At 35.3% G+C, this 16312-nt stretch overlaps 1 protein-coding gene across 4 annotated transcripts in view; it reads left to right on the forward strand.

Annotated features, from left to right (window-relative positions):
- The window catches only part of Prkn (parkin RBR E3 ubiquitin protein ligase), a 1262552-nt gene that overhangs the window by 836947 nt on the left and 409293 nt on the right, over nucleotides 1-16312 (forward strand). For all 4 annotated transcript variants that reach the window (XM_063233336.1, XM_063233335.1, XM_063233337.1 and 1 more), the window contains one exon: nucleotides 6918-7054. In XM_063233336.1, coding sequence (XP_063089406.1) covers nucleotides 6918-7054 — 137 coding nt within the window. The remainder of the gene's footprint in view (nucleotides 1-6917; nucleotides 7055-16312) is intronic.

The following is a 16312-nucleotide window of genomic DNA, read 5'->3' on the forward strand; positions in this document are numbered from 1 at the left end:
CTTATTTTGTAGGTAATCTCAAAATCACCAAGTATGTATTGAAAACAAGTATGTATGGAAATAGAAAAAGTGACTGCTACTTAAAAAGTTCACATTTCTCTTCATGACAGTACACAGAGCAAGTTAACATATCAACAGAGACATAATTAATTTGATAGAGAGCTTTTAAATAAAGCCCAAGATAGCCACAAGAAAATGCCACAAGAAATATAAAATCAAGTTGTTGCCCAGAAATAAAGCTGCGCATTAATGACAGGGGAGTTTGCAGTGTCGCAGGCAGATATTGGTGGGATCGAACTTTGAACAAATGCTGAGGTTAGAACTTCTCTTGAATTTAATAACATTTAGTGCCACAGATGGGATATAAAAATCACTGAATAAGCACTTAAGATGGAAAGAGAATTTTAAGGAAGGAGATTGCTATGATTTAGACCTGAAATGTTTCCCAATAGCCCATGTGTAAAAGGCTGCTTGGCACCTCTAAGAGGTATAGAACCTTTTAGCGCAAGGACCTAGAGTAAATGAAATCCCTAGTGGTGTCCCCTTTAGCCCCAGGCCCTTTCTCTTCCTCTCTTGCTTCCCGGCCACCATGGAGTGATTAGCCTTATACCATGAAGTGTCACCATAAAGTGACATGGTCCTGCCATGATGTACTGTGCTGCTAAAGGCCAAAGCAACAGAACCAATTACTATAGACAAAAACCTTCAAGACTGTGGGACAAAGTAAACCTTTCCCATTTACAAGCTAATTTATTCCACCTATTTGTTGCAAGAAAAACAAACTATATTACTGTAAACTGTTGGGGGGGTATTATATTTTCTTAACCCTTTCTAACATATTTATAATATTGCATATTATATTTATTAAAATCTTGAAAAAAACAAGAGGCATTTAACTCATTCAATATTTTTTCTCCGTATGGCCTGGATGCACTAAGACATGAGCTGTCTCAGGACCCCTTCCTCTATTTCTGGAGATAGGTCAATGATCTCTGAACTCATCCTTATGGTAGCACTTATCCTAATATTACTCGATTCCTCATGTCTTTGGCTGCATAAAACGATGACTTCCAGATGGTATAGACCAGCTGTTGTGGCTTGTATCTAGATGTTCCTTTAAGAACTCATGTGCTGACAAGTGTGGCTTTTCAGAGCAGGCTGTACATGGAGCAGGTGATACTGGGATTAAGCACTTCAGTACCAAAGAGTCCACTGATTGGTTTAGCATAGTTCTAGGTGTGAATAACAGGAAGGTCTGCCCTGGCTGTGGGTGGAAATGCTTAAAAGGCTCCTGGTGTGGATGGAATCAAAGGGAAAGGAGGTTTGCTCACTGCCTCCTACCAGCTCTGCCATGAAGTCTCTCCTCTCTGTGATGTCCCTCTGCCATGCCACCGTGTCTTACAGTCAGCAGACTTTTGACTGAATCCTTTACAAACTATGAGATATTTCCTCCTTTAACTTGTGGATGTCAGCTATTTTGTCCCAGCAGTGAGAAAAGTATCATTCTTGCTCATTTTTATTGGACAATGGCATTATAATACATGGCATGTAGTAACTCCTCTACAGTATTGGTAGAGTAGATGAATGAAAAATATGGATTTAAAGAGTCTATATTGAGTACATTGTCTATACTGAAATATTGCAAATAAGCTCAGAGAACCAAGAAAGTAAGTTCCATTTTGATATAGTAGAATGAACTGAATGAAGGACTCAGAACATGAGCAGAGGAGGCAAGAAGCAATTGGAAGGGGTAGTTAATGAGGTTGTTCAGGATCTACTGGTGCCTTAATAGGACACTGACTCTGAAGACTAATGGGCAAATAAACTTGCTTCAGGATTTTAAACTTGGCTGTCGGAAGGAATTTTGAAGGTCATTCAACTGTTGAAATTTATTTTAATTTTTGATTTTCTAAAAGTTGAGTCTATCAATTAGTATCTTGGATCAGGGACCTCTCCAGTGACAGGGGTTGCTCACTCGACTGACTCAAATAATGAACTGTTACACATATGTATAACTAAATACCTTCTCTACTCTTTCTGGGGGTAGGTGCCATGTTGAAAAAACCTATGTTAGTAGTGCATTTGGCAGTTAATAGGTAATTTTTCTAAGTACAGGCTACAGTAAAATACATTGGATTTCTGACATTTAGGTTGTTTATTACTTGTTTGGTTGTGAGTTGCCCCTAACTAAATGGGATTTAAAGTGACAACTTTTAAAGTGATAAATTTGAGTTATTTAATAGTGTAACTTTTCTTCTCTATTTTTATCTAATAAGATACTATTCAAAATTCCCAGAAGTCAGAGCTATTCATGTACAGAGAGTTAGTACAGAGCTTTGAAGGATTAATAACCGGGACATAGCATCTATGCTAGTGTTCTACAAACAAGATTCAGTAAAAAACAACATGTAAATTTGTAAGGGTCAAATATTCACTAAACTGCAAGATGTTTCTCTCACCAGTGAGAAAGTTTAAGGGGTTTTTACTTAAAATTTTAGTTACTTTTTAGGTAATTCTAAATATATATATATAATTTTTCCATTCTTTGGAGCAGATGAAACATTCTGATCTGCATGCATTGAAATCTGATCCTCCATCAGAGCCACTCACTGCTCTCAGGAGTCTGTTTCTGATGTGCTATCTCAAGGTGACTTCTTCATCCTCTGAATCTATACTAGTTACATACTATTGAGTAATGCATTTCCCTATGACTCAATGGTAGAAGGAAGCAGTAGCTGTTATCTTGCCTTGTTCCAGTGGGCCAGGAATTTTGGACAGTTTTGCAGGCTGTCTCCTAAAGGTAGAGCCAGAATGGCTGTGACCATCTCGGAGCTTACCTTGGGATGAAGATAGCACTTTAAAGGTGAGTCACTCAAGTGACTGTAAAGTCAGTGTTAGCTGTGGGCAGAAGGCCTTGGCTCCTCACCAGATAGGCTGCTTCATTACTGCTTGAAGGTCTCATGACGCAGCTGCTCACTTTCTGTAGGGCTCGTGATGCACAGAGATCACAGATAGCAGATGTGTCTGCTGGATATCTGATGCCATATACTGTCATTTCTGCATTTTCCTCATGTGCATAGATCAACCCCACTCGTTGTGAAAAGGAATGAAACAAGACAAGGATTATGGAAGAACAATTTGAAGGCTGTTTACCACAACCTCTTACTATTTTCTATATCTTTAGATAACTTAGAATATTCAGCTCTTTATGATAAGTATTTGTGTCCTTTTCCTGCCTCTCCACCAGATTAGTATTTCCCTGAGAGTTTGGACTTAGTTTCTTATTTGATATGTCTTGAAATTTCTAGCACATTGTACTCAACATATGCCACCTTCATTGAGAAATTGGAACCACAGTTTCTCTCTCAATGAAAAGGTACATACAGAAAGAATAACAGATGAACAGAGACATTTATTTTGATAAGGAGAGAGACAAAAAGAATGAAAAATGAGGTAGAAAGCAGAGTAAACTTCACATACTACTGAATAAATATGAAAATATTAATGACATTTTTGCAGATACTAGAAATCTAATTTTATCAGGATTTAGATGTTTGAAATACTGTGTAATGATATTCAACTTTATATAATTCTTGTAGATGATTTACCATTTTTGTTTTTACTAAAACTCCTTCAATTATGCTTAATATTCTGTGAACAACCTCTTTGGATTACTTAAAACGTAGAAATTGTTACTTACTACTAACTTCAGTAATTTCAAGGAAGGCATTTATAATTCTTTGTACATATGATTGAGAACTTTATTTAACCTTTAGTTAACTGCTCTATAACCTGGCTCATTGGGACAAAATCATTTGTAGATTGATCAATTAACATTTATATATAATTTGAGCAAAGGGCACAGAGGAATGTCAGGTGGAGCAAAAGACCCATGAGAAATAAGTCCTGTAAAGTCCCCCTCAGAAATGTCACTCCCATCCATCTTTTCCTTTCTACCCTCCGGTCACCACCATATTGTTGTCCAGTTCTTTAGTAACTCACGGCCAAATCGCTAGTATGACCTTCTGGTAGTTCGTGCTACTTTGAGCTTTCCCTCCGAACCTTCCTGAGTTAAACTTACTAAAACTTCATTTCCCTCCCATGCTTTAAAAAATCCTTAATTTGTTGGGCTGTGATAACAAAGTATCAGAAGTTGAGTAGCTGATAAATAACAGAAATTTATTTCTTATAGTTCTAGAAGTTAGGAAATCTCAAACCCAGTGCTAGTAGATTCAGAGTCTGATGAGAGTCTGCTTCCTGCTCTCTGAACAGAGCCTTCTCACAGTAGCCTCTCATGGGGGAAGAAGCAAGGGAAACTTCCAGGGGTCGCTTTAATAAAAGCACTAATTCAATTTGTAAGTCCTCTACTCTCATGACCTAATCCTCCCTCAAAATCTACCTCCTACTACTGTGATGACTTTGGTTGTAAAAATGTCAGCATATGAATTTGGAGAGGACACAAACATTCAGACCACAGCAGAAACCTTCAGTTGCTCTCACAATCTAGAGTCATTCCACTCCTCAACCAGAATCCGGCACTGTCCCCAAATCTTTTCCTCCCTTCTGTGTCTCTGTTCCTGATGTATCCTTTCTATCACCCAGCTTGAGTCTGTATTTCAAGAATTCTTCTCCATGTCTCTGTTCTCCCTCTACCCAGAAACCACTTTTACTTTTAGTGCTCCGGTGTTAATTGACCACCTTCCTTTAAATCCAGTTGAGATTCCCTAATGGAGTCATTCTGATTCATAAATTCCCCATTTTCCTACTTCCGTGCCATCAGATTTTGATGGCTGAATATCTTTCCTTATAGCCATATCTTTAAGTCTGACTGTAGCTGACTACTATAATTTTATGCATTTATGTTTGCTTCCTCTACAGGATTGCCTCTTAGCTTTCTTTTAGTCTTGTTCGATATGTGAATATTTTTACAGATGTTCCAATATTTTCTCCAGAATTTCCATGTGTTGAGACTAGATTAGATGCCTATATGACTTATTCTGCCACTGTGTCAAAGTAAAATAGAGAATAATTCCCACATAGCTTATGTATGAAAGCAGAAGATAAAATATAGCAACTATATCAAGTGACAGAGTGAATAAAACAGGTGTGTGCATATGCGTTTGGGGGATGACAGGTAAGAAATAGGAAAATGTTATGTTTTATTGTCTTCAAAGGAAAGTTGTTAAAAGAGAAAAGGTTGAAAGTTCAGAGCAGTTGATATCTACTTAATTATGGCCCTGGACATAGGAATGAAGCTATAAAAGGAATTTAGTAGGTTCAGAGAAGGGACACACATAAGCACATTTAGGGACTTTTAGAATGAGTTTAACAATTATAGATAAATGTGTGTGTTAACATTCCACAGGATATTTTTTTTCCATAAATGAATGGAATAAAAATTTTTGCAAACCCTTTAGTTGCTAAGAAACTGTCTTCTATAATGTTAATATTTATTATTAATTCTGCTAGTTAAAGGACTTTTGAGGAGCTCTGATGCTACTAAGAATTGGGTATAAATTAGCATGTTTATTTTGTATGTTCTTATCATTACATAGGGAATAGACTTATCTAAATTGACTCTAATAATGCTCTTGCTATTAAGATTGCCTTTGGGCTGATCTCAAATTAATATATTCAATTTTTTCATTTTGACATAAACATGCACTTTACTTGCCAGCAAAACCACTTGATTTTTTAGTAGATTTGTTTTCCTATAAAGCATTTCAAGGGAATTCAAAAATTTGTATAAAAGATCGATTAGTGATACTCTAAACATAATTTGAGAAATTGATTATTTGAATGGAATGGAGATGGAAGAATAGATAGAATCTTACATAGAAAAATCATTGTTGGATGATTTTTATTTCTATACCTACTTTTCTATTTGTCTGCAAAATATGACTGACTGTTGAACATGCCTACTTTGGTGAAATCATAAATTTTCTTTTAACTTTGAGGAAGTTCATATTTTATATAACATTACAATTAAATTCAAGAGACATTTATTTAAAATCTTACAAATCCTAGTAGTATGGAAATACCAACATAGGCACAGTATCTACTTTTAAGGAGATCATAGTCTATAGGAGGGAAGAAGTTCATCATTATTATGATGCAATAACAGGTCAGTAGAAACAGATAAAATACATGGGGTAAATTAGTTGGTTAACTGATAATTACAAAGCAAGGAACACTTCTGGAAAATGATTATACTTCAGCAAATTTGAAAAACTGATTGATCAGTATATTGACATAAAATTATGAATTAGGATCATCAGCCTTTCTCCGTAGTTCATGGAATGCCTCCAGTGTTTAAGTGCAGTTTTGTTAACTGTTATGACTTATGTCTAGATGTCCTATCAAAGCCTCATGTAGTCACAGGTGGAGCTTTTCAGAGGTGGCTGGACCTAGAGTGTGTGATGCTGGGATCACAGGTGTGTGACTGCTAAATTAGTCCACTGACTGGTTTGGCATGGTTCTGGAAGTGGATAATGGAAAAACACTACCTGGGTGTGAGTGCTCTAATGGTGGGTATCCTGGATAGAATACAGTGGACAGAAAGAGCTGCTGTGGTCACTTGCTGCTTTCTGCCTTTATCTTGCTTCTTGTTCCTTTTTCTGCCTTTCGCCTGCCATGAACTGCCATGTCACCCTACGCTGGAGACATTGAAGCCTACAAAAACTATGAGCTGAAATAAACCTTTCCTTCTTTGACTTTGAGTGCCAGGATTTTGTCTCAACAAGGAGAAAAGTGCCTAAAACAGAACCTGTGAGCTCAGGATTCAGCAGCCCACACTTTTGCATACAATGCTCTGAGCCACTATGTACTCTAACCATTACTACAGAAATCATTAAAAGAACACCTTGTTTTTCCACCTATAGAGACCCTATTGGAAATGTCTTTCTTTATCTCTGCAGAAGCCCTGTCCTGGTTTTCCAGTGTAACCATCGTCACGTGATTTGCTTAGACTGTTTCCACTTGTACTGTGTGACCAGACTCAATGATCGGCAGTTTGTTCATGACCCTGAGCTTGGCTACTCCTTGCCGTGTGTGGGTAAGTCTAGCGTTTTATTGTTTTCTGTTTCTAATGCTAATTAAGAACAGAGGAAGAACCTCTGCAGTAAAACTATCTTAGATATATCTAATTCCTGGCCCAGGGGTTGGAAACTTAAATTTGGTCATTGCTGAATAAGAAACATTCACGGTTGAGCCACAAGAGATACAAAATATCACTGTTCAACTAGAAAATGTGTAACTTATATTAAATCCTTGAAAATAATTTGGAACTATAACTCAGCTAAGGTACAAAATATGCTATGGATAGACTGACCAAACAAGTTCTGCGTTAGTTACCTGGATATGGAGCAATCGCATCCAAATTTTATATAGTGCCCTCCAGCACTACAAGTGTGGAGCACATACTCAGTATGTATGAAAGAACATTTTAAAAAAAGAAATTAAAGAAGAATGCATTAGGGCTTGGGATTTAGCTCAGCAGTGTAAGTATCTGCCTGGCAAGTACTTAAAAAAATTAAATCTGAATTATTAATACTTTTTGTTATTTAATATTATAATATTATAAAACCTTTTAACTTTTACTAAACTATTATTACAAATATTTTTTTAATTGAAGTGAAACTAGTATTACATACAATTAACCATTTACTATGAATGATTTTATGGTATTTGGTACAATCACAATTTGGTACTGTTACCTCTCTCTTGCTTCAAAATGTCCTCTTTCTTTCAGAACAGTTCATACTCATAAATCAATAATTCCCTTTTGCCCTTGCCCCAGTCGCAGTCTATTACTAATTTGCTTTCTGTGTCTATAATTTGGCCTACCATGAATATTTTCTAAAAAATAGAATCAGACAGCATGTGGCCTTCATGTGCCTTCTTTTACTCAGCATAATTTTTGTTTTGGGCTTCAGCCATGTTGTGGCTTGTGTTGATACTTTACTCCTTTTTATGGCTAATTAACATTCCATTATAAGGCTTCACCATAACTGTTTATTCATTGATCTGTTGATTGGAATTTCTGTTATCCCCACCTTTTGGTTATTATAAATAGTGTTACTGTGAACATTTATGTACAAGTGTCTGGGTAGACATATGTCTTCATTTCTCGAGAAGCAGACTTCTATATTTAATCTTTTGCAACACTGACAATTTGTTCACAGCTGCCACACCATTTTATATGCCACTACCAGCATATGAGCTTCCTATTGCTCCATCCTTGCCAACACTTGCTATTGTCTTAACTATTAATTCTGGGAAAATGTGAAGTAATATTATACAGGGGATTTGATTTTCATTTCTTTGGTGACTGGCAATGTTGAGTATCTTCTGGTGTGTATATCTGCCATTTGTAATCATTGTAGGAATACGCACTCAAGAGCTTTCCTTATTATTAAACAGGGTGGTTTGTCTTCTTGTTATTGAATTGTGAGAGTCTTGGCATATTCTGGATACTGGATCCTTATCAGATTTAAGATTTACAAGTATTTCTCCTATTCTATAGGTTGTCTTTTCACTAGTCTAACAATGTTCTTAGATTTTAAAAAAGTAGTTGTGAATTGGGATGAAGCTAAATTTATTTTTTTTAATTATTTTGATGTGAAGTATAATTATCTCTTGCCATAAACAAAATTATGGTGATTTATTCCATGTTTGCTTATAATAGCTTACATTTCATATTATGTCATTGATGCACGTTGAGTTAAATCTTGTATTGAATATAGCAAGAGTCCCTGCCCCACTGCACATATACTTTAATGACTTTGATGTGACTAAGTATGCTTTACTGACTTTGAAAATTCTAGTTTGTAACTATGTTCTATCTTCATTCAATGGTCAAGTTAAGTTCAATTTCTTTCAATACTCAGTTTTAATTTCAACAATAACTAAAAAAAGGTCAAAATAACAGATCCAAATAGAACAAGATAGAAGAAGCTTTTTATTGTGATTCACATAATATATGTGTCACTATATCAAGGAAAACTAGTTGTAAGGTATTATACTTTTATATTTTTGACAAAAGCTTGCAAAATCCAGAGAAACCATTATTTGCAGAATGGAATACTCTTCTACTCTTTTTAACGAGGTAATTTGCATTGGTATATTACTTGCTTTACTAAGGCATATACTATGGAAACATGTCTAATTATTCATTTTTAAGTTTTCTCTTCATATTCAAGACACATTTTAATGAACAGTTTCAGTTTTCACTCATTTTTGAATATTGGCCTTTTTATTATAGAAAAATTTCACACATAAAAATATAAAGGAAAAAATACCACAATAAACACTATAAGGCCCACTAGCTAGGATTTGTAACAACAACATTTGTAGTTTTTCTTCTGATTCTTGTCCAATGACATGGGACCAACCCTGTCTCAGAAGTTCTAATTTCCATCATAACAGCCCTCCAAAGCCATTGTGTGCTCATCATTCCCTGATTGGTCTCTGTTTCTAGCTAAGTTGGAAAAACTATAGACATATTTTTTAATGTAAACTACAATATTAATTATACTGCATGTATATTTTTTAGTTCAAATTAAGTTTATAGAATTTTCATTTAAAACGGTACTGTTATTGCTTTCTCCCTTGGTAAAATGTCTTATTATTGAGTGATATCAACAGAGTTAGTCATCTACATTTTTCTTGCCCTCACTTTTTTCTCTCTGAAGTATATATTGTGTTCTAGACATCACTTCTTAATAGTATGTAAATATTTTCTCCATTTAAAAAATACATATTTTCATTTTGTCAGAGTATCAGTGAGGTAGATTCCCTGTAGGAGATGGTACTGTACAAAAAGGAAAATGTGTATTTATTTTACTGCTTCCAAATTCTTTTTGCAATAGCTGTGAGTTTCCATTTCCATCTGCAAGGCTGAGACCATCAGCCATTCCACCTACTTACCAGTGGAGGAGCTGGAAAAAATTTTTTCTAGTCATATGAGATATGGAACTTTTATGTTGTCTGTTATTTTTTATTTTAAAGAAAACTGAGCCCTTTTAAAGTATGTTTTTAGATCCTTTTGGTTTTTTCCCTACTGTTTTAAAAGTATCATCTTTTCTTCAAGGACAGGTTAGTTAATACATTTTTCACAAAGACATCATCTACATACACAACACTTACAGGCCGGTTTAGTCACAGAAGAGGTTAGCAAATTTAGATCACTTTGATTTTTTACAAAGAATCTGTGTAAATTGGCTTTAGTTTTGCTGGCTCTTTGCTGTGAGATAACAACTTCCTGTGAGAAAAGTTTTGTATCCTCAAGCTCTACATCGTTACAATGCATGCTGTAGAATCAGGTATTATCTAGCATGATATAAATACCTTTTGAAAATTAATTTATTTTATTTTTAATTTAGTCAATGACATCCTTAGACTCTTAAGACCTCACAGCTCAAGCTCTTTGTATTAATAGTGGGTGAGGCAAGGAATGAATAAATTTCAAATATGCTACTTTATAATTTTTCTTCTGTGTTTTCAAAATAATTTAATGATTATTGCTACCTCATTACTATTTACTTAAACACAATATTCATACATTTGCCTATATTTTAAAAATGTTTCTTACCTTTGAAAACTTAAAAGCCACATACTTTATTTTGCTATTAAAAACATAAAACAAATAACTAAAAATTGAGGCAATTTAGAAACACTTGTACCTTCATTCATAGTGTAATTATACCTTCTGCATAGTATAATTTACTCTAATATTTGTTTCTTCATATTTTTGACCTATTTTATTAGTGTCTAATCTAAGAAAATATAGTTCCATCTGTCATGGTGTCACAGTATTGTTTATCATGAATTATATTAAATTTTAAAAAATTCACTCTGGCTCCAATTGTAAATGCTTCTCTGTATTATGTGAAAAGAAACTTCCAAATATTAGGGACTGTGTGTGTGTGTGTGTGTGTGTGTGTGTGTGTGTGTGTAAAAATTAACTGAATTGCCCTTAATATTTGCTTAACAGAGACTCTATTCCTTGCTTGCAACGTAGCTGTGTTCTAAGCATAATAGTTCTGTGTATTACTTAACTGTGCCTCAGACCGATGACACAGTCCAACCAGGGTCACTCCTCAGGGATGATGGTTCCCACACCTCAGATTTGTTGTTCTCTCTTTCTGCTTATGCCAACAGTATTGATTCTATCTTCAAGTAATGGGTTTTTTTTTTTTTTCACGATGATTCTCAAGTCATTAATTTGCTTTAAATTGCTTAGTTTAAATGAGATAATTTATTCTCAATTCTTTTAGTCAAGGAAGGTTGTCTATTGAAGGTAATAGACAGGAGATGGCTCAGTCTCCTGCTATTCCCTGGTCTGTTACACATGCACAGTGAACACACAGACTAGGGCAGGAGAAGGTCTCAGTATCAGTCTGTGTATTGTCTTCATCAAGATTATTTTTCTATTTTAAATAAAAACTTTATATAAGTCTAAATATTATCCCCTAAGCCAATAAGTCATTTTGCACATATCCTAGTGTGTACACAGAGCTGCAGAGAAATCTAGTTCAAATCTTTACCCTGAATCCCAGTAGCTTTGTAATACTGGGCAAAGAGCTTTACACTTGTTGTGCCTTGGTTTCATTTTATGTGAAGATAATATAGTAGTATCTGTTTTGGAAATTAATATGTGACTGCATTGAAATAATACCTTATAAAATGCCAAGTGGGTTAAATGCTCAAAATGGTAATGTTAAGTATTATTTAAACATATATGTATTTTTCTAAAAAAGTATTTTTAATTTTATGTACATATATCTATGTGTGTATGTTCATAGAGGAACTTACATTCTGTAACTTGTTTGGTGTGTCCTACAATCCAATATATAAATCAACCAATTGTCAAGCATTATTCACTTATACATCTATCTGAATATCTTAGTTTGACAAACTTTGCCTTGATATATCAAACACAGAACAATACATATATAATAAAATGATAATAAAACAAATAGAAAAACAAAACTTGTAAAAATATAACTCAAAACAGTACACTATCAGAAACAAGAATTGATTGAACACATATTATTTTCATGTTGCAGTCTTCTCCTATCATGAACTTAATTAAAATATTATGTCCATGAATCTTATAAATAAAATATATTACTACTACATATTATGAGCAAAACTGAACTCCACGAAAAAACTAATAATGCACTGAAGGATGGCTATAGAAGTCAGCCTCGGGGTGGGAAGTCATGTCTGTGCTTAGTGGTGCCCTCAGGTGCAGCAGAGTGGGCATTGCTGTCACCCATGCCACACACAGGGCATTTAGACATTTCCTTGAGGCTCTTGGTTGACATCGGCAGTTCTAGGTAAAAATATCTGGGCCTTAGGAGTCAAGTTTTGGTGTTGTCTTTAATTTTTGAACCTTGTTGATTTCTCTGAAAAGGGAGTCCAGTTACCTTCCACCGTCATAATTTAAAATGCCTAGACATATTGTTTAGGTCCCTATGATGATGACTACCAGAAATTTTTGCGTTACGGTTCCTCCAAGAAAATTGAAGGAAGATTTATTCATGCAGTCAAGGCCAGTTTACCCCTAAACTTATCAGTTCTCTTTAAGAACAAACTTTTTATCTATCTATCTAAGAAAACTGAGTACTCTGCTACTAGAATCTACAATTCACATCCACTCCTTGATTGTCTTAACCCGAGGTGTTTTGAATGAAGTTGTAAATGGGACAGATTTATTGATATGTAAGCTGTTTGAATTTGCTTTGTGGTTGTATTCCTGCCACTGAGGAATATGATCAACAACCAAAAGCGTATATGAAAGGACTTTACAGATCCCTAAATTAGAATGAAACACATTGCTAGGCAGCCTGGTCACTATTGCTCTGAAAGCTGAGGTGAAGGAGAAGACTGACTTGTGCTAGTATATTTCTGAAATGCTTTTGCTCACTTAGTGGGAAATGCAGCTGTGTATCCCTCCCCTTCACCGCCATGCTCCATCCAAACAAAATGACCCTTCCCCAACATTCATTATTGTCTCTTTAGTCTGGGTGAATCATGTAATAGTATTTGGATATTAACTGTATGAGAAAATAATCTTTAAAAACCTGGGATCAATTTCTGAGACTGTTAAACAAAACACAGACACTTTAAATAGAATTAGTTATTTTCAAAATTACAGTGGTCTCACAGAACCCATAAATTGTGTGTGTATGTTATGTGTGTATTTATTTATATTGCTAAAAGACCCATTTTTAAACTTCCTACTAATAGTGTTTATATACATTCATTTTATCAATATTTAATTCTTATTTCCAAGAAATGTAATAAGATGTTCTCTTTTTTCCATAATCTAGTCTTTCAAGCCTTTTCCAAGTTTCTTGAGCTAAATGTTTTCAAAGTTCACTTGAAGACTTTTATATTCTTTCAGTATGACTAGTCAACAATGAACTGGTCCTTTTTATTGACAATACTGTTTTGATGAATAATTAAGAATGACTTAAAATTCCTTCCAACCATAAGCTTTTATACTAGTGTGAAATTCTCATTTGACTAGAATGTTTCTTATGTTTTCTGAGGGCATGATGCTGAATTTTACTCCCTCAGGAGTTTAAAATGTGTAATTATAGCTGTTCCTGAGTGCTTGCTATACATAAGTTGTCATTCTTAGTGCTTACAGGTATACACTCACCGAGTGCCCTCAAAAGGGTGTAAATCCTCTGAGCAATGTATATTTTGCAGGGAAGACAGCAGCATATAATAAGTGCAAAACTGTTTCTTCTGCCCAGGTCTAATTTTCCTATAAGTGATTTGATTTGATAGCCGGAATAGATCTTTCAATAAATGTTGACAAAGTTGAGAACAAGATTGGCAAACACAGATAAAATAGCCTATTTCCAGACAAACCCTTTCACAAAGGGAGGAGTTTTGCTGGACATATGTTAATTATTCTGAAATATTTGCTGTACTTTTTCTGTATCTGGTATTATTAGCATTTCATGTTTGGAATTATTTTGCAATGCCAAAAATTCTATATGCTTTTTTTTTTTTTTTTTTTTTTTGGTATGAGGGATCAAACTTGCAATGTTGCACTTGCCAGGCAGGTGCTTACGCCCCTGAGCTAAATCTCTGGTTCTATCTGCTCTTAACACCAAGTGCCATTCACTGATTTAGTGAAGCTTCAGAAATTCATGTTACTTTATTTAAGAATGTTGTCCTAGAAATCACACGATGACGATTCTGCATAATATTAATCTAAACTGAAGATTTTTCTATACTGAGCCCTGATATTCCGTGGCCTTGGGGTTCTGAGGAAACAGGTCTTATCTTCTCTATGACATACTATTGGTTTTGCTACTAAGTGTAATCTAAGTGCATCTGTTTGTTTAGAGATTTTTGTTGTTGTTGAATATTTTAATTATCCATTCCAAAGTCACTTTTCATGCAATTCCAGTTTTCATCTAAACTAAAATGCAATTTCTTTTCCATCAAATGTGCTCAGTCACCAACTGCAAACCATCCGGGCCTTGGATCTCTGTTGCACTATTTCAGTTTGTGTGATGTTTTTGACATATAGAGATGTCTGGAGAGTCAAGAAGCCTGAGTTTCAGACAGTTAGTTAAGTAGTTAAACATAAAATACAACAGAAGTGATTTTTTTCTTGACTTAAACATTGGTCTCTCAGATATATACAAAGAACCAACTCTATAATTCTTAAATCCATCTTGGGGAAGCAGAAAAATATATTAAAAATAAATTAGCATTAAAATATTCAGATGGTCAATACATACAATAAATTTCAACATAGTTAATTGCTAAAGAATTATGACTTTAAAGCATAAAATATAAACTAATGTATACATTCTTGAAAGAGGTAACTATATAAAATTAGAAATTTCCAAAGACCAATTTGGCATTTCATACTATAAGCTCCAAAATATTAACAAAATGTGCAGAAACCTATCCACACTCACATTCCCTGTAACTATCTGTCTGTCTGTCTGCCTCTTTGATATGTGCAGCTTCTTCTATGGCAAGTTCCTGTATCTTCCATAATTATAATAGTCACCGTGAAAAAGCAGTCCCAGGATTGAAAGCAAGATTTAAATTCCTAATGTGCTTGCAATCCAAGTCCAGTGTTCCTTCTGCCTCAAAACAAATTGAAATTAAATCAAATGTTTTACTTTCTGAAATTAGTGTTAAACTTCTGTGTTATTTTGAGAGGTGGGGTAGCAGTTTTTTTAATCTTTATTTTTGTTAGTACATGTTCGTACTACCTAATAATTATATTCATTGAGGGGAATTGCTTTGTACATAACACATCTTAATTCATGGTTTAGTTGTTTTGATACCTCTTCTTTGATTTGGAGTATAAGGCAGCGTAAAACCAGGAGTGGTCTAGCTTCTCCAACCAAAACAACTCTGAAATCTCTGTGGCTTCTCATAGTGACAGTTTACTTCTACTTGTGGCATAGTCCAATGTGAGCTGGCCGTGCACCTTTGCCCCACACTATCATTACGACCCAGATTGCATCTCCTGCCACCTAGTGGCTCTGTCATCCTCACTGGTCTCCAGTTCCTTCCTGGGCCCACTTCACACAGTCAGCTGGCACAGGGCAAAAGCGAAGCATGCGCCAACCTGGGGATAGCTTAGATGCTTGACAGTGGAGACTGTAACTCCTTCCCACATTCTTTATAACAGAACTCAGCCTTTTGGAGCCAGCTTACCAACCATATAGTGTGTGTACTAAGGGCTAGAAGAAATGAGGAAGAGACAGAATCTGGCCACGTGCCCAGGAGGCAAAACAAACAGGGCTGTAAACACACAGTGTCCCTAATGCTGGTACAGAGGATGGAGGAAGGCACAATTTATTTGAATGACTTTTCAGCTTTCCTCTGCCTGCCTGCAACAAGAACAACACTCAATCACGTCGCTTCATTACCAGGAGTGACTGGTACATGGACAAGGACCAGAAAAAGAGCTGTAGGACAAAATTGATAGTGTTCTAGAGCTCATTCCAGCTAGATCAACAAGGGCCTGTCTGTTCAGTCATCTGCCTGGCTTTGGAATTGCTTCCTTTGTAGAATCCTACCTCAGAAACACAAATAGGACTTTATCTCTGTCTGAGGTGCGGGTCTTTAGTGAGCTGCAGTGGCCGTGCTTGCCGATAGCTGTATGAATGGTCCCAGGAGCATCACCCCCTTTACTTTCAGAGGGAGCCCCACATCCAAGTGAACTTTAACCTGATTCATACTTTGCTTGAATGTGTGTTTTCAAAACTACCCTTTTCTAGTTTTCTTACATCTTATTAAATGGTTAAAAGTAGAAACT

Source organism: Cavia porcellus, unplaced genomic scaffold (assembly GCF_034190915.1).
Source record: "Cavia porcellus strain 051 isolate PalLab524CR breed Dunkin Hartley unplaced genomic scaffold, mCavPor4.1 scaffold_22, whole genome shotgun sequence".
NCBI classification, from domain to species: Eukaryota; Metazoa; Chordata; class Mammalia; order Rodentia; family Caviidae; genus Cavia; species Cavia porcellus.